We start from the raw sequence: 17,980 nt of genomic DNA on the forward strand, positions 1-17,980 counted from the left end.
TAGCAGTTTAGCACTCAAAAGCTTAGCGAATGACCCCTGGGGAGCCATTTGCCTAGGGCAACGAGTCGTCCAGTCCCGGTGCGCTGTCTCCCCTCGGCCGGCAGAGGGCGCAGGCTTAGAGGCTCCTCTCTCCTGTGGTCCTCGTTGGCTTCCCAGGCACAGTGCGCACGCGCATATTTCGCTCCAGGTGTCCAGCTTTGTGCCTGACCGAGGTCTCCTCGGCTGCGCTCAGCGCGCAGCTTTTAACCCTGGCTGGTTTTCGGGGAAGAGTAGCGTGTTCCCTGAACCCCAAGCGACTCTGGGCCTCTGGGGCGAGAGGGTGTGGGGCGGGCCTCGAGGGGTCGGGCGGCGCGTCGGGCAGCCCACGCGGGCGGGGCGGGCGGGGCGCGCCCGGCAAGGACTTGGGCGTCGGTCGCCGGTGGTGGGGCCGGAGCCGGGCGCGGAGCCCCTGACAGGACAGGTACGGAGGCGGCCACCCTGCCAACCGTCTCCGCCGCAGCCCCCCGCGTGTTCGCTAGGTTCCCGGCGGTGGACGGGGGGCCGGGTGCTGGACTGGGGCGCGGCATGGAACCCGGTGTGCGGAGCGGGGACGGTAGGGATGGGCCGCGGCGGGGTGGGCGCCTGCCTGAGTCTGGGCCTGTCCGACCCACCTGCCCTCTTCAGTCTGGTGGTGTTCTCCCTGGGTCGGAGTGGTGTTGCCTCCTAATTCCTCCGCAACGGCGAGGGCCCCCCTCCTTTCCTGGGAGTGTCTGAGGCACCCCTGAACCCATTCCGAGCTACAGGTTTCCTTGTGGGCACATGGTTGAGAAGTTGGTGTCAAAAGAAAAACAAAAAAACCTTAGAGGACTGAAACGTGGGGGCGTGGATATGGGTTTGTTGTGTCTGTGCCTCCCACTGCTGGGGTCCGCCTTAACTGGCTGCATGACTCTTGAGAAGTCATCTTGCACATTCCTCTTGTCTTTAGGCAGAACTACAGGTAAATCACACACACAGGAACTCCGCCGTTTTTAAAGAGGCAATGATTTAGAAGCTTCCCCTCATGTATTGCAGTGATGAGAACAGCAAGCCCATGTTGACCACTTACTAATCCAGTGTGCTTAAGGTACTGAGAGTCAAAGAGCGATGCGGTCAAGATAGACATTCTTTACCCGGTGTACTGCCAAAGCCTCAGCCACTGGGATATTAAAGGAAATTACTATAACGTTTTTCTTTTAAGGCATTATGTGCTCAAATATGTTTTGAAACTTCATGGTTAAAGTTTTCTCTGGAATATTTCAGAGCCTTCAGTGTGCTAACAAGATCACTGAAAGTATGGTATGGAGACTTTCCCAGATTTGAATGGGAAATGCTGTTTTTCTTGGGTGCTAACTCTGTTTAACATCTGAGATAGTTTAGGAAGTGCAGTTCCAGAATTAGAACATCAGGGTTTGGAAGGGACTGTGTAGGTCAGTGCTTTTCAAACTTTAATGGCTCATAGACTTGCAGGTCTTGTTAAAAACAGATTCCGGGGGGCTCTTCATTTCTTTCTTTTCTTTCCATTATTATTATTATTATTATTATTATTATTAAGCACGCACAAGCAGGGGAGGAGCAAGGAGAGAGGGAGAGAGAATCTCGAGTGGGCTCCACACTGTCAGCACAGAGCCTGACTTGGGGCTGGATCTCACAGACTGAACCATGAGATCATGACCTGAGTCATGATTGAAGGTCCCACACTTAACCGACTGAGCCACCCAGGTGCCCCTGTTTCTGCATTTCTAACAAGTTCCCAGGTGATGCTGCTGCTGCTGCTCTACGGACCACACTTTCAATAGCAAGGGTGTTGATCACTGGATTGAAATTTAGAGACCATGTTCTGCTTCCTGCTTTGTAACATAAACTTTGCTGCCTTGAACGAGCCCCTTCACCTGTCCAGGTCTGTAAAATAGGAGGCTGGACTAGAAGAGCAGTAAGGTTCCTTTCAGATCTAAAATGCTTGTGATTCAAGTTCAGTAACCTTTGTGATAGTTGAAGTCCATCTAAAATATCCTTCCCAAATGGCCAGTTTGGACTTGAATATTTTCTAATAATGGGGAATTTACTACATTTCATCCTGAGATAGCTTAATAAGGAACTTTTTCAACTAACTGAAATACATCTCTGCAACTTCCATCCTGTTGGTACTAGGTTATTTTTTAGAATTGAACAGAAAAAAAGTGTACAGTCCCCCTTTAAAAAGGTTACTCTTAAAGTATTAGATGATGGTTGTCCTCCCAAATTTTCTCTGCTGAATTATCCTTAATTCTTCCATGTCATTGTTTCAAATCCCTCTTTTATTTTTTTTTTTAACATTTATTTATTTTTGAGAGAGAGAGACAGAGCATGAGTAGGGGAGGGGGAGAGAGAGAGAGGGAGACCCAGAATCCAAAGCAGGCTCCAGGCTCTGAGCTGTTTGGTAGCACAGAGCCTGATGCGGGGCTCGAGCTCACGAACCGCGAGATCATGACCTGAGCCGAAGTCGGACGCTCAACCGACTGAGCCACCCAGATGCCCCTCAAATCCCTCTTTTAAATTTAGTCTTTCTGCATGGAGTCTAGTGAGGTTTTGGCTAGCCTTTGAAGGCTGGGTGGGGCTTGCAAGACTAGGGAAAGCATCCTAAGCAGCTGCCAGTGGTGCAGAGATGACGCTGCATATGTCAGAGCCAGGATTGTTTGGTTAAGTAAGAAATGGTATGTCAGTGAAAGATTTGGGGCAGGTGAGTATATGGACAAAATATTTTAGAGTGCATCATCGTGTTACTGTGATATATGATGTGGTTGGAAATGGAGAAGGAGAGAGGCAGGGAGCCAAATATACTTCACATCCTAGTAGTAGAGGATTTATGTTGATGATAGAGGAATGCCTTATATTTGTGTATAAGATTTTACAGATTACAGAACCTTCCACCGGCATGATCCCATTTTATTTAATAGTCCTGTGAGGTGGGCAGAGCAGCTGTTATCCTGCTTTACAGATGAGGCGCCAAAGGGGGAAAATGCCTTGCCTTAATTCTCAAAGCTATTAAATGGTGACCACAGTGGCGACAATGGTAATGGAGGAGAAAAGAAGGATGCAGGAGGCAATACTAAGGAAGAATTGGTTAAGTTGGGCCTGACTGACATGAGGATACAAAGGCGAAGAAGTTGTTACAGAGAATTCAAGATTCAGGAGACTCATACTACCATTGACAACTGCCACTCTATGTTTTACTCTACCTTCTCTGTCATTGCTAGTGGCTGCCTGGAGTTATGGGTTGAGAGGGATTGTAGTAGAGGATTCCCAGGTTGCTTGGCCTGTCTACAGCTCCTGGTGGTACTGTGGGGACTTGGGTGTCTGTCCCATACCAAGGGAAATGAGAACTGGATCCACATCCCTGAGGAGGTAAGTGCTGAGCAGTTGACTGATTGAAATCTACCTTAGGGTCCTTGCCATCCTGGAGACTCTGGATTTGGCTTTATATCTTTTTTTTTTTTTTTTTTTTTTTGAAGTTCAGGCAAGTACCAGTAGCACTTGGCTGATGGCCAAATTGAGTGTCCATTCTGACCTCTTGAAGCTCCTACATATCCCCTGAGGGTTTCTCTTAAGCAAATACTAGACCTTTGTCACCCGCAGAGCCTCACTCAAGCTGTTTTCCCAGATCTGCACTTGCGCTAGAGCCTAGAGGTCTCTCTGTGGTCCTCCTACTGTGGAAGCATGTGAGATTGAGAATTAGTGTCATTGCCAAATTCCATAGGACCTGGGGCTGTCCCTACATTTTTAGTTTCTTAGGCTCCTATCTGGAGAGGAAAGAGTACATCTGCTGGGGTTTGTGTGTGCATGACTGTTAATTTCCTCCATGGTGGGGGTCTTTTTAGGGTAAGCTACTCTGGGAAAGTTGACAGAGCCAGCTTATATCCCTAGAGCCTGGTGTTGGTACAGGCTTGTATTTAACATTAAATGTCTTCTGTGCTCAGTGCTTAGGATACTGGGATGAATAAAAACTCCCTTCCCTGGAGGAATTCATGATGGGATAAGAGAGACAATATTTTGATAAAAACGTGGTGTTGTAATAGAGATCTGTCCAAAGTGCTGTGTGAGGGCACAGGGGGGAATGGCTAGCTCTACATGGAGACATTGGGAGTCTTCAGGAAAGAGATGATAATAGAGCTGAGCCTTAATGATGAGAAAAGAGAATGGCCTTGGTGACATTTGCAGCATTTATAGAGGCAAAGGGGGGAAGGTAAATAGATCCATGTAGCTGGAATATATGAACTTTGGGATCAAAGGAGAGGTTATTGATGAGACTAGATGTAATGAGGCCAGGTTTTTAATGGTCTATAGTGCTGTGCTCAGAAGATTCAGTTTTGTGGGCAGGGAGATGATGTGATTCTATTTTGGGAAGCTAACTGAGGAAGTAGACCGAAAGGGGAGAATCTGGATCAGGGACATTAGTAGGAGACTCTTGTAATAACATAGGCATGGCTTAAGACTGAAGTAAGGAGGGGCGCCTGGGTGGCGCAGTCGGTTGAGCGTCCGACTTCAGCCAGGTCACGATCTCGCGGTCCGTGAGTTCGAGCCCCGCGTCAGGCTCTGGGCTGATGGCTCAGAGCCTGGAGCCTGTTTCCGATTCTGTGTCTCCCTCTCTCTCTGCCCCTCCCCTGTTCATGCTCTGTCTCTCTCTGTCCCAAAAATAAATAAACGTTGAAAAAAAAAATTAAAAAAAAAAAAAAAAAGACTGAAGTAAGGATTAGGTTAGTGGGGATGGTAAGGGGATGAATCTGAGAGAAACCGTGGAGACAGTCAACCTAACATAATGATTAACAGGTTGTTGAGAACAAAAGAGGGAGTTGTTAAGGATGACTTGGTCTTCTGTTTTGGGTGAGTGGTGGTGCCAGTAGTAAAGAGGGAATATAGGAGTGCCTGGGTGGCTCAGTCAGTTAAGCATCTGACTCTTGATTTTGGCTCAAGTCATGATCTCACTATCAAGCCCTGAGTCAAGAGCCCTGTGTTGAGTCCTGCCTCAGGCTCTGCACTGGGCATGGAGCCTGCTTAAGAGTCTGCCTCTGTCCCTGCTCATTCATATTCTCTCTCTCTCTCTCTCTCTCTCTCTCTCTCTCTCTCTCAAAAAAAAAAAAAATATTTTTTTTTTTTTAAAAAGGGAATATAGAAAAAATATTTTTTGAGGGGGAAGTTACCAACTGTGTTTTAAGTTATGTTGAACTTGGGTCCGTGGCACTTAGCAAACAGGTGGAAGTGTGGGTCTGAGGTTCTGAAGAGAATCTGTGCCTGAGGCAGTAGGTGTAAGTGGGAGTTGATGCTGTGGGAATGGATGAGCCTCGCTATGCTTATAGGAGGCTGAAGATGACAGAGGAGTCAAGAAGGATTGGTGTGCAAGGTAAGACAATGTTGTCCAGGGAGCTAGGAGAGGAAAATGTTCCAGGAAGATCAGCAGCTTCAGTTGCTACAGGGAAGTCAAGTTAAGACGAGCTTGGAAAATGTGCCTTGAGACTGGATTGTTGGATCACCAAGGCTCTTCTACTTTTGGAGTGTGAGCAGCTTCCGAGAAGTGGTAGGGACAGGAGCCAGGTTGAGCCAGATTGAGGAGTGGATGGGAAGGGAGGACAGGGAGGGTGTACTCACTTTGAGTAGTTTGGCAGGGAAGGAAGGGAGAGAGATGGTGGCATCTCGTGGAAGAGGTAGCGGTGACTAGAGACAGTTTTTCCTAGAAGAGTCTTGAGCATAGGTTACCTGATCCTGTATAAGAGCTAGTAGATAGGGTGCAGTTGAAGGTAGGAGAAAAAAATATGATTGCTAAATCAGGTCCTCAGAGGAGGGTGGAAGGGTTGGCTCTGAAAAGAATGGGACATCATTTTCTTTGAAAGAGGAACGACAGAAGAAAGAATGTAGGAAGAAAGAGGCAATGATGGTTGCAGATGTATCTAAATTTGCAAAGGGATTCTTATCTAACAGGTTCAGTTTTCTTTTTCAGCAGAATTATCTGCTGAGGAGAGTGGGTGCTGGTGTGGGCTCAAATAGGAATAGGACTTGAAATTAGTAAGGGAAGCTTGAAATAACTGTCCAGAGGCAGGGAAAGAGAGTAGACCTGGTATTCTCTTCAAGAGAATCTGAACTTGAATCTTGCATTGTAGGCCTCTCCTTCCTCTTTCTCATAATAATAATAATAATAATAATAATAATAATAATAATAATGGCTGATGTTTATTGATGCTCCATACCAGGTGCTCTTCTAAATGCTTTAAAGGCATCCTCGTGTAATTTTCACAACTTTGTTAGAAAGGTATTGTTGTTGTCTCTATTTTACACAAGGGGAAATCAAGGCATGGAGGATTACTTAGGCTTAGTAGTGTTTATATTTGATGAGTCTCTTACCTCTGCTGAAATGGCATTCCTTCCTCTTAGGCACCAGAGAAGGCAGAAATTTAATCCCAGCCCCCAGTTTTCTGGACCTAGAGGGGCTAGAGTCTCGGGCTGCTAAGAGCAAGTCTTACCTGGCCAGTGTGTGAGCACGACTGTGGCATGGGTGGGCAGGGAAGTGGGGTCGGTGTTGCCACTGGCCTTTTACAAATAGGTAGGAAACTCTGAAATCCTTGAATGAGAGTAGCATCCGACTAGAAAGACAAGTAACTGATAGTGATTTGACAGGTATTGCAGGCAGAGATTCTGTCACCTGAGACAGTGAATATGTAAAAGAGAATTGTCTCCATCAACCAGAAAAAGAGAATTTTTTTTCTGCCACATATGGGAGTAGACAGACCTATATAACCTTACATAATAGCATAGATTATTAACACTCGCCTTTTATGTTATCCCCTCTAGTGTGATAGAATTTGCAGGTAAGATGCGCTTGAGTGAAGGGGGAGAATGGTGGGATAGCATGAATGGAAGAGAAACAGGCTTACCTTTTTCTGCTGCAGCCACTGGAGCATCATTTCTGTGTCCTTCCTCTTGTGGTTGCTATGGATACGCCTTTGCGTGGTGACTTGAGATTGATTTCCATTATGATCAAATGATGACGTGGATTTAAAAAGAAAGGACAGAATGCTCTGCTTCTGGGGAGTGGCTGGTGAGCTGCCCAAAAGGCAGAGTCCAAGCACAGCCAAGGTGGCTGTGGCTTTGTTGGCTGCCTTGGCTTTTGCTGAAGTTGTGAAATGGTGCATCTCTCTCTTTAGAGCGCAGGCTCAGGGTTCCCTGTCTGCAGGGTCCTAGTGCCAGAGATTTGCAGTTGATTCATGGGGAGGAGCCGGCAGGAACTTCAAACAGGCTGTTAAGTAGGACTCCTGCTAGCACTGGGAAGGTTGTAGTTCTTGAGTATGGGGCTGGGGGCTGCACTCAAGTACCTGTTACCTTCCTGCAAAAGTTCCTTTATTGAGGATAAGTGAGGCATATTGTATAGCTTTCCTCCCTGACTCTTCAGGGTCTGAACCCTCTGGAGGCAGGCCTGGTAGTCTCTGGGTATTCTTGGAGGAAGGGGATACTTTGGGAAGAAGTCAAGCTGCATTCAGATTGGGAGTGGGCTGTAGGCATTTCTGGGATAATAAGGAGCTGGAGAGGTAAAGAAAGTCATTTAGGCGGTGCCTGGATGGCTCAGTTGGTTGAGTGTCCAGTGCTTGTTTTCGGCTCAAGTCATAATCTCGTGGTTTGTGAGTTTGAGCTCCACATTGGGCTCTGTGCTGACAGCGTGGAGCCTGCTCGGGATTCTCTTTTTCCCTCTCTCTCTGTCCCTCCTCTGCTCGCTTTCTCCCTCTCCCTGTCCCTCTCTCCCTCCCAAAATAAATAAATAAAAGTTTAAAAAGTCCATTTAGGGTTTAAGTCCTATCTGTATGAGATCTGTAAAGTAGATACGAGTCAGACCGAGGAGCAGTGGGCTTTGTGTGTGTCTAATTTCTGGGTTCCTGTGTGTATCTGGACTCCAGCCTTCCACCCTCGTAGTCCCATCCTTCCATACCCCCTGACACTCAGTGAGCAGACAGCTCTTTTTTTCCTGATTCCTGAGGGACTTACATCAGTACTTACCCCTTCCTTACTAGTGCTTTCAGAGATACACAGTTTTATCCTAGTCTGAAGAAAATCTGAATCTTGTTGGTTACCATTGTGTTTTTTTTTTAATGTGTTTTATTTATTTGTGAGACAGGGAGAGAGCATGAGCAGGGGAGGGGCAGAGAGAGAGAGGGAGACACAGAATCCGAAGCAGGCTCCAAGCTCTGAGCTGTTAGCACAGAGCCCGACGCAGGGCTCAAACTCACGGACTGTGAGATCACGACCTGAGCCGAAGTCAGACACTTAACCGACTGAGCCACCCAGGCGCCCCAATTTGTGTTTATCTTTGTAACCAAACTTTCAGTGCCCAGTGCCTGATGCAATTCAGTTCATGTGTGAACCTTGCTATCAGACTGCCTGGGACTCAGACCACTTCCTCTATGAGTGGGATGAGGGAAATGAGACAGTTCAGTTAGCTCAAGATCAAGGTTAATTGAGATGAGACAAAGGAGGTCAAGGGCTCAAAGGATGCTGGGGTGCTAGTAAAAGCGAGGTAGAAATGGTGCAGGCTGGGCGCCAAAGAGGCTTTTCCTTCTTACTTGTTCCTCCTTAATTCTTAACAGTCTACTCGTTTTCCTGTCATTTTCTGAAATAATCTCTAAGATCATTGGTTATCTATTTATCAGACATAGATTTTCCCTTCCTCTCTTCCCATTTTCCTAGATATTTTAACAGTATATAATATCACTGGGGAGAAAAATAGACTAGAAATCCAGGGTGTATCTGTCTCATCTCTGGCTGAGGGAACATGTAACTCAGAATTATTCTGTGTGACATGGGATGGAGCCCAGTGGTGCTATGAAAGGATCACCTGTCCGTGTAGCTAGTTAAGTGTGCGCTCTGTCATTTTCTGGCCATGAGACTCAGGAGAGTCCTTTGACTTCTGAGACTCAGTTCCATCACCTGTAGGATATAGAGATAATGGAATCTGTTTTGTTGGCATCACAAGTTCATTTTGGAAGGAGATAGTGAAATACATGTGTCCACGTACAGTTACATTTGTTCCAGAGAAGGCCCTAAGAAAAGACTTATCCTCTCTCCCCTAACATGTTCCATTTCCCTTCCCGGTTCCTCCCAATTCTCTTATTGTTTTCGATCATCATTCTTCCAGTACTCATGCTTGAAAGCTCCTGGGTTCATTCATTTTAATTTTTGTGCATTCATTCATCCATCCATTCATTTATTCATGTAGCATTTAAGTTCTTACTGTGTGTAAGTCATTATTGATGTACCTTCTCACTAATGATGAAGATAACATCTGCCTTTTGTTGAGCATCTAATCTGTGCCAGGCACTGTGCTAAATGCTTTACTTCTTTAATCCTCACAACATCTCTGTGAGGTAGGTATCATTTACCCCTTTTTTCAGATGAGGTAACTGGGGCTCAGAAAGTTCAGTATCTTGACCAGAGTTGTACAGATGAGGAAATAGGAGAACCAAAGCTGTGTGCAGGTCTGTCTGTCTCTGGAGCCGTGCAGGCCCTCCGCCTCTTTCCCCATGTGTGATCTATCCCAGGGCCTTCTCGGGGCGTCTTTGTACATCCTCTGAATTGGTTTCTGTCCTCTCCTGCTTGAGTTCAGACCCTCCTCACCCGTTGCTCATTATGCAGCAACCTCCTTGCTATTATCCTGTCTTTACCAAGTTGCTCCTGCCTCCACTCCAGCCTGCTCTGCCTCCAGTTTGATCTTTGTAAAATAGTTTTCATTATGCCAGTCTCCTGCTCAGGAAGAAGACACACTTGTTATTGGATCATGGAGATGGACTTATCTTTCCCTACCTGAATGTTAAGCTCCCTGACTATCCATACTTAACCTACTAGTATATCTCAACATTGATGTGTTTATTTATTCAATAAACATTTGACTCCATGAGCTAATGGTGATGGGATCACAGAGACGAAAAGTTGTGGGCTATGCTTTTTTTATTATTTTTTTTAAGTTTATTTATTTTGAGAGAGAAAACACCAGCGGGTGAGGGGCAAAGAGAAGGAGAGACAATCCCAAGCAGGCTCCGTGCCATCAGCACAGAGCCCGATGTGAGGCTCGAACTCACAAACTGAGATCATTAGCTGAGTTAAGATCAGGATGCACTGACTGTGCCATCCAGGGCCCCTGTGGGGTTTGCTTTAAAAGGCTTATAGTTTGATAGAGGAACTTATCTAGAATTCTTTACTTCAGCCAAACTAGTCTACTTTAATATTTCCTAGTCAAGCAAAACTATTCTGTCCCTACTCAAAGTGTGTTTACAACTTACAGTGTTTGTAGGCCTTTCCACATATCCAGAAAAAAACAAAACAAAACACCCAGCCCATAATTCAAGGCATAGTCAGGTACCCCTTTTCTTTTTAATTCACCTGTTTTTTGTCTGTAATTCCTATAATTATAACATTGCCTAGATATTTTATTTTTAGGTTTATATACTACATTATGTCAGCTGATTTTTTTTTTTGCATTTCTACAGCTTCTGTACTTTTTACAAAGCACTTTTATGTGCTATACCTTATTTGAGCCTTATAACATTAATGTAGAGATGGCAGCTGATATTCCCATTTTATAGAAGAAACAGCCTCCAAGAAGTTAGGTGACTATATATACACCTGTATGGTTGGTGAGTTATGAGGTTGTTTTTAGATATGAGTTCTCCTGTATTTTGGAAGACAGTATGGTCTAGAGGAGGAGCACGCCCTTGGAAGAAGCCTAGAGATACATGTGGTAAACAGTGAGGCTAGTGGAAAGTGCAGAGGGTTCCAGTTCAGGCTTTGGTTCCAGTTTTGGCTCCATTCCTCACCTTGTGTGTAACTTTAGGGAAGTTACTTAGCTCCCTAAGCCTCAGTTTCCTTGTTAGCACTGTCCCAGGCCTGCCTTTCTGTGGAGTTACTGTGATTTACAAATATGAGGATAACAACATTGTTATTAGCTGACTTTTGTTGAGTACTTACTAAATGCCAGGCAATGCCTTAAATGTTTTACATGGATTATCTTGGCTAATCCTCACAACAGCTCTCTGAGATGTGTTCTTTGCTCCCAAATGACAGATAAGGAAATTGAAACACAGAGATGTTAAGTAACTGGACCAAGTTTACGCAGTTCCCAGGGGGTAAAGCCAAGAATTGGACATAAGCAGCTTGAGTCTAGAAAAGTACTCTTAACCATGGTACTAAAACTTGTGTTTTTTACGGTGCTCTGTAGGCTGTAAAGTGCTCTGAACATGCGAAGTCCAGGCTGCAAGGAGCTGCGTGGCTCTGCCTACCTGGGTAAATGTGACTAGGGAAGAAGAGGGCAAACATGGAAATTTTGCAGGGGAGGAAAGAAATGGTTTCCTATGGGGGTCTGGCCAGGATTGAAGATGTGAAGAGGTGTTTTGGGGCCATATATCTAACTGTTGACTGTCATTCTACTGTTGGGCTTTTTGGCCTGCCTTAGAAAGAGGGTGGAGTGGAGGAAGATTCTGTTCGGCCTGTGAAGACCAGTGCAGAGAAGACAAGTATCCCTAGGCCCAGGGAATCTAGATCCACTCTGCACATAGTGGAGCTATATAGGGCAGACCCCAGACCAGCCTTGAGTGCTTAGGGGCAGGGACTCTGGTTTGTCGGTTCCTAGGCCATGTTAGATGGGTAAATGAATGAAGTGGTATTATGACATAGCCCTCTGGAGACTTCTTACTGGAATACTTAATCTTGTTAAACATTTTCAATTATAAAAGTAATACATGCTTATTAAAGAAATTTTGTGAACTATGGAAAATAAACATCTCATTTTTTTCTGTTAAGGAGATGCCTAGAAAGCAAGGCCAAGAGTGTAAGGGGCAGGTAATTGAGGTAGATTGGGCCTTGTGCTGTAGGGGGCATGTGGAGCTCTCTGCTCTTACTCATCCAGTTGAACCTGATAGTCTTAGAGTTCAAGTGTGTCCCTTTATAACGACCAGAAGGGAGGAAGGGTATGGTAACCTTTTTCAGTGTGGGGAGGACTGAGGTACTTGACTTGCTTTTCTGTGTGTATGAGATTATCTCCATTACTGCCCTTCCTTTGCTGGGTAGTGGGCAGGGCCTGGCTCCTTTGGCCCAGTGTGAGATTGAAATCCAGACTCTATAATTATATGGGTTTGGGTCCTGAGTTCAGAGTTTAGAAAAAGGAGGGAGAGAGAAGAGCTCCAGATAGGGAGTAAGAGACCCTTGTTTTGGCTGTGTGGAGGCCTGCTGGTAGCTGATCTTTTTGAAGTGTCACTTGATGCTTGTGGTCCTGCTGAGGCACATTGTAGGGGGAGGTGTTGGGGGGGGGTGTCAGTGATGCTGAGGGGTGAAGACTAGGAGGACCCACCAGGGCTGTGCTCCCAGTTTACTCTAGAGGTGACTGCTGAGGTTCCGTGGTGTGGGCCTAGCCCCTTAGTCCCTGCCCTGCTTGTCTGGGCCAGGTGAAGCAGGGGGGCACTAGGACCCAGATGCAAGCACGGTTCCTGACAAGTCTAGAGCAGCACTAGCGCAGAGTGAGACTCATCAGCTGGCAAGCAGGATTCGGTGTCTCTGGGTTCAGGAATCATCAGGCAGCAGAGAGGACTTGCTCCTCAGCCCCCATCTCTGCCCCCACCCCTACCCCGGTAGGCCACCGAGTGAGGTCCATGGACTGGGGAGGGCCGTGCCTGACGGCTTCTGTGTCTGTCCATGAGGGCCTGGAGCCCTGACCCTCCTGTCTAGGTTTCTGCCTTTTCTCTCTGTCTTTGGCCCACTGGGGGAGGGGGTAGAGGCCGGGTGAGCAGCATGGCCCAGAGCAAGAGGCATATGTACAGCCGGGTAAGTGGTCCTTATTGGGATGGCCCTGGGAGGGCTGCTGGAGAAGGCCTGGGTGCCTGTGGACACAGCTGTGGGGGCTGGGGAGACAGGCTGGAGCTAGACTGGGGCCACTCGCAGCAGGGAGTGATGGTGCTAGGCTGGACAGGCCTCCCCTCCCAGAGTTGGGCCCTCAGTGGGGAGTGTCAAGGCCTGACCTTTGACTCTTAATTGGACCTCTGGCCAGAGGTTCCTGAGGGGATTGGACTATCTTGGGGACTCTGAATGGGGTTGGTGGGTTGGAATGGCCTTACAGTGACGCCTTTCTTTAGAACTGCTTTGTTGTTTGTCACTTGCTCTTTCTTTCTTCTGGTTGAGATTGAATCTGTACCCACTATTGTGTCCACCTGGATCTGAGAGGCTTCTTAGGATTGGGAGGTTGGGGGAGTCTCTTGAGTGTGGGGCTAGCCCTGATGTCACTGTCAGTTCTTTTTATCGTCAGATCCATGAGAGCCACTCTGCTGTGCTAGGTGTGATTTGGGGTCCTGAAGCCCCTGGGAACTATATCCTTATCTTCCTAGATGAGCTCTTTGGGGAAGGGATTCAGGGAGTGACAGGCTCTGTCAGAGCTCCCTTCTGAAGCCAAGTGGGAGCATCAAGGGGAGCCCTGTGGAATCTTTAGGACCAGGGAGTCACTTTCTCATGTCTCATTCATCTGTTTGCTGCAAGGCCCTTGGTTCATGGAGCTGCTGTTGCTAAAAATGGCTTAGGTGTGATTTTCTTCTAAACCATGGCCCTCTTTGGGACCTAATTTCATGTTGTGTCCTGTCATCACGGGTGTGTCAGAAGCTGAGAACTTCTGAAGGACAATGTTTAGTCTATTCCTTTGCCTTGTCCATCCACGGGATAGTAAGCTATCCATTTGGACCACTGGCAGAGTCTGGGAGACAGTGCAGGTCAGATCTAAGATATCTGATTTACCTGGCTTTTGTTTTTCTTTTTGTAGCAACATAGCTGGGGGAAGGATCTCCTGAGCTTGGGGTAGAGTTGATAGGGCATGACTTGGGCCAGGGAGAAGGGAATTAAAAGGTTGAATGGGCTGTGGTGAAGTATCTAGGAATGTCATGGTGGGTGTGTGGATGGGGTGGGGGCGGGGAGTCAGGGCTGGAGGGAGGCACAGTTGTGTGCCTTTGAGAGTGAGAGACCTAAGAGCTGTTTGACCACAGGGAACACAGACAACAGTGGGGAGTGGAACAGGATTCTGTGTGGGAGTAACCCATGAATCACCTGTCTTCCCAACTTAGGCACCTGAGTCAGGGTATTGGGCTTGGAGAGCCTGGTCTAAACTGAGTTATTCGCTTGAGCTTTACTCTCCTGCTTGGGGGCAGTGCTCCTGAGAAAGAAGCCATGTGGTGACATTCACAGATCTGTCATTGAGTTCTGATTTGTTATAAAATTTAAATATAAACTCCTAAAAATTCTGGCAGATTCCAGAGGAGTTTGGAGAAGTCTTAGAACATATCACTGGTATTTTTCAAAAGGGAATTTGGGGTCCACTTCACCCTGAGAATGGGGTTCAGGAAAGTGACTTCTTGTCCTTTTTCAGTCCAGGATCTTGTCCAGGCCTTACTTAGGATGCATTAGGATGATATCCTTGATGTGAGGCCTTTAACTGCATATATTTGCATGTGTCTTTCTTTCAGACGCCCAGTGGCAGCAGAATGAGTGCCGAGGCAAGCGCCCGACCTTTGCGAGTGGGCTCCCGTGTAGAGGTGATTGGAAAAGGCCATCGAGGCACTGTGGCCTATGTTGGAGCCACACTCTTTGCCACTGGCAAATGGGTAGGCGTGATCCTGGATGAAGCAAAGGGCAAGAATGATGGAACTGTCCAAGGCAGGAAGTACTTCACTTGTGATGAAGGGCATGGTATCTTTGTGCGCCAATCCCAGGTACTTACACCCTGCTCTGGGTGTATGCATGTGTACATACTCTGTTGCTTGGGTGGCTTTTGTGTTGGTGCTCCCTTTTTCTGGGCATGAGTGTAAGTCTCTGGTTGAGAGAATGGGAGGTAGTGGGGGAGGGAAGATTAGAGACCCATCCCATATTGCAGCCATCGCTGATCTGGCTATATTGAGTTTGTTCTGTGGCCTCAGATCCAGGTATTTGAAGATGGAGCAGATACTACTTCTCCAGAGACACCTGATTCTTCTGCCTCAAAGGTCCTCAAAAGAGGTAACAGCCACCCAGTTAAATTACTTTTTCACATCCAGGAGTCCTCAGGACTTCTTCCCAGAATACAGGGCCACAGTGGATCCTGAGATTTCTCTATCCCCACCATACTCCCTTGTTATATCTCTTCTACCCCACCACAATGATCTCTGCCCCTACCCCCCTATACAAACACATGCTTTGTTTCTGTTTGCTTCCTACAGAGGGAACTGACTCAGCTGCGAAGACCAGCAAACTGGTGAGTGGTTGGGGGTAGGAGTGGGGAGCAATAGAAAGAGGGGAAGGAGAAAGAGAGGAGGGAGACTAATGCTAGATAGGTAGAAATAGTAGGTGAGTAAACGGAGTTAGCCTTCCAGTCTCCAACCTCCCTGGAAGCTTTCTGGGTATGAGCTGCTGCTTTAGGGGTAAAGGTGGTAGCATGGAAAAACTGTTAGGGCCCAGATGTTTAGAGTCAAAAGGGGCCGAGGCTAGGGGTGATAGGGAAGATAGGTCTGACCCTAGTAGTGTTGTTGCCAACTTGCTGCCTTATGGTACCCAAGGCTGCCAGGCTCTAAAAGGACAGAGGGTAGGGGTAAGGTGAGAACTAGAGGAAGAAGGAGTTCTCCTGTTTGCAAGTGAATGGTAAGGAGCTGTGCCTACTGCTGCCTATTTTAGGCTGTATGCAGAGGGCCTGTTCTAATTCTCCTGCACTGCTCTGCGCAGGGTGTGTGAGGGTGGGGATTCAGATTCTCCACTTTCTCTGGGCCAGGGTGTGGACAGCCTGGAATCTGATCCTTGAGGGACCCCTCATCTCACTTACCAGGACTTGGCAGTGACCTGACTTCCCCCTTTACCTGTGTGTACCTGAGTTTGTCTTAACACCTACACCCAGGATGTCTGGCCAGCTAGTCACACTGTGGCGTTTGTTCTCTAACTCTGCCCTTTCCTACTCCTCATGCAGCGGGGACTGAAGCCTAAGAAGGTGGTGTGTTTACTATTTGTGACTGGGTGGGTGAGGGCCATGAGCCTCCTCCCCAGCTGTCCTGCATGTCCTTGGGCTGCTGCATGCATGTGTGTGTGACCTTGGGGCTGGGATGGCCAGAGGAAATGGCAGCCTTGGCTTTCAGAGTTCCTTTGAGGGATGCGGGGACATCAGGCTCAGTACCAGGCTCAGATGGCACTCATTAGAGATGATTTCTGCACCTATTTGCCCCTCTCCCCACTGCCTTAGGACTTCTCATCAGACACTCCAAACATTTGACTGTGAATGTAAAGCAGCAGCATGGAGTACAGCATTTACTGGATTACATTACTGGGTTTTCAGCTCAAGTTTGGGGGCAGTGGGAGGAAACAATGGGAGGCCAGGTGAAAGTACCAGGTGAGATGATTGGGCAAGGAGGCAGGAGGCCAGGGAGAACAGTCCTGAGTTGGAAAGCCTGATAGTCCATGTGCCTCCCTCTGGGTGAGCACTGCCGTGGATGCCCACCCTCACACTGCTCCACTAGTCTTTCCCTGCCTCTTCCTTCTTCTGGTGGTGTGCTTGAGGCCCAGCCCTTGCAGACTTTCATCAGCCATCATTGAATGGGGCTCAACTGTGCCACCCCCAGACTCTTTTGAACTCCTAAGTCGCTGCCATGACCACTTCCTCACACCAGCCCCTGCCTTGGGCTTGTGCCCAGGCTATCTCTGACGTGCATGTGCCTGTCTGACCTGTATGTACTGTGCTGTATGTATGGTTCTGTGATTTCCTTGTTGCCAATTGTCTCAGGCCCTTATGACCTGCATGGAGAGCTACTGGATCGGGGCAGTGGGTGGGGAGAGGAAAACATCTTTTCAATTCCTGGTTGTTAGTGGGTCCTCATTTTGGAGTCTTGCCATGGAAGAGACCACATACTGGTACTTGCTCTGAGGTCCTGGCTCAGGTGGGAGTGGAGATGTGAGAAGGAAAATCATGCTGTAAAGGATGCTGGACCAGTTACAAGGTCATAGAACAGTGGCTTCTTCCCTTGGTTTTTGTCTCCTGTTGGGGCTCCCATCTTGTCTCAGGCCCCTGAATAGAGAAGAGCATGGACCTGCAGTCTGATATCGTTGGAGGAGTTCTCATCACAGGCTGACCTGACCTGGGCGGGGCCTGAGTCATGTCTGAATGCTGGGGTTTTGGCAGCTGCCTGGGGAAATGTGGCAAAGCCCAGCACAGACTGCCTGTGCTGGGATACGGGGCCTTCTTTGCTCCTGGTGCGACATGCCAGTTAAATAGTCAAGTCCGTAGCCAGATCTTCCTCTCCAGTGGTCCTCTCATAGCAGACCACTTAGCCCAGGGCCCTGCTCTCACCCTGCGGGGAATGGAGAGCTAGCACTAGAACCAAAAACAAAGGAACTTTTGAAGGGGAGGGCAGAAGAGAACCCAGATGTCTCTAAAAGGTGTCCACTCCCTTCTGGAAGGCCTTTAGAGACAGGCTTTAATCCCCCTTCAACCAGGGGAGGGTTGGGATAGGAGCCAAACTGTCATTAGAGCTACTGCTGAATATTCCCCAGGGTTTCTTAGTGTCATTGTTGCCCCTCAGAGCGGATGCTGTCACAGGAGGGGTGTTCTGGGTAAGGGCGTTGTCTTGTGTGTGTAAAAGACAAGTGGAGTTGATGGGCTGTGGGCAGAGGGAAGTGTATGAGAGAGGCTGAGGGAGCAATGAGGCTCCATGTCCCTGCCCAGTCATGCCCTGGCCCCAGAGAGTACCATTTCTGGGATGGCCCCTAGCCCAGTTTCTTGGAGCAGACTCTTGGGGATGGGGTGGGGGAGGGAAGGGGAGGGAAGAATCAGAACCTGTTCTTTGGAAGAAGAAGCAGGGCGGGTTCTGCGCAGGACTTTATCCAGTCATGTGGGGGAGGCGGAGCCAGCAGAGCCTGGCGGTTGCTAGGTGACCGTGGAGCAGTGGCTCCACCCCCACGGATCAGAGGAGGG

General features: G+C 47.9%; 1 protein-coding gene across 9 annotated transcripts in view; it reads left to right on the top strand.

Moving 5' to 3' along the window:
- Positions 1–356: 356 nt before the first annotated feature.
- The window catches only part of DCTN1 (dynactin subunit 1), a 30,876-nt gene continuing 13,252 nt past the window's right edge, over positions 357–17,980 (top strand). For 3 of the 9 annotated variants that reach the window (XM_040458441.1, XM_040458442.1, XM_040458444.1), the window contains exons 1-4: positions 14,520–14,765; positions 14,970–15,048; positions 15,249–15,283; positions 15,986–16,006. In XM_040458441.1, the coding sequence (XP_040314375.1) occupies positions 14,538–14,765; positions 14,970–15,048; positions 15,249–15,283; positions 15,986–16,006 (363 nt within the window). In that variant the 5' untranslated portion in view covers positions 14,520–14,537. Of the gene's footprint in view, positions 461–12,665; positions 12,841–14,519; positions 14,766–14,969; positions 15,049–15,248; positions 15,284–15,985; positions 16,007–17,980 lie in introns of those variants that run through there. The other 6 variants (XM_040458448.1, XM_040458450.1, XM_040458443.1 and 3 more) reach the window with 4 other exon arrangements.

This window comes from Herpailurus yagouaroundi, unplaced genomic scaffold (assembly GCF_014898765.1).
Source record: "Herpailurus yagouaroundi ecotype Mexico unplaced genomic scaffold, PumYag 221, whole genome shotgun sequence".
NCBI lineage: Eukaryota > Metazoa > Chordata > Mammalia > Carnivora > Felidae > Herpailurus > Herpailurus yagouaroundi.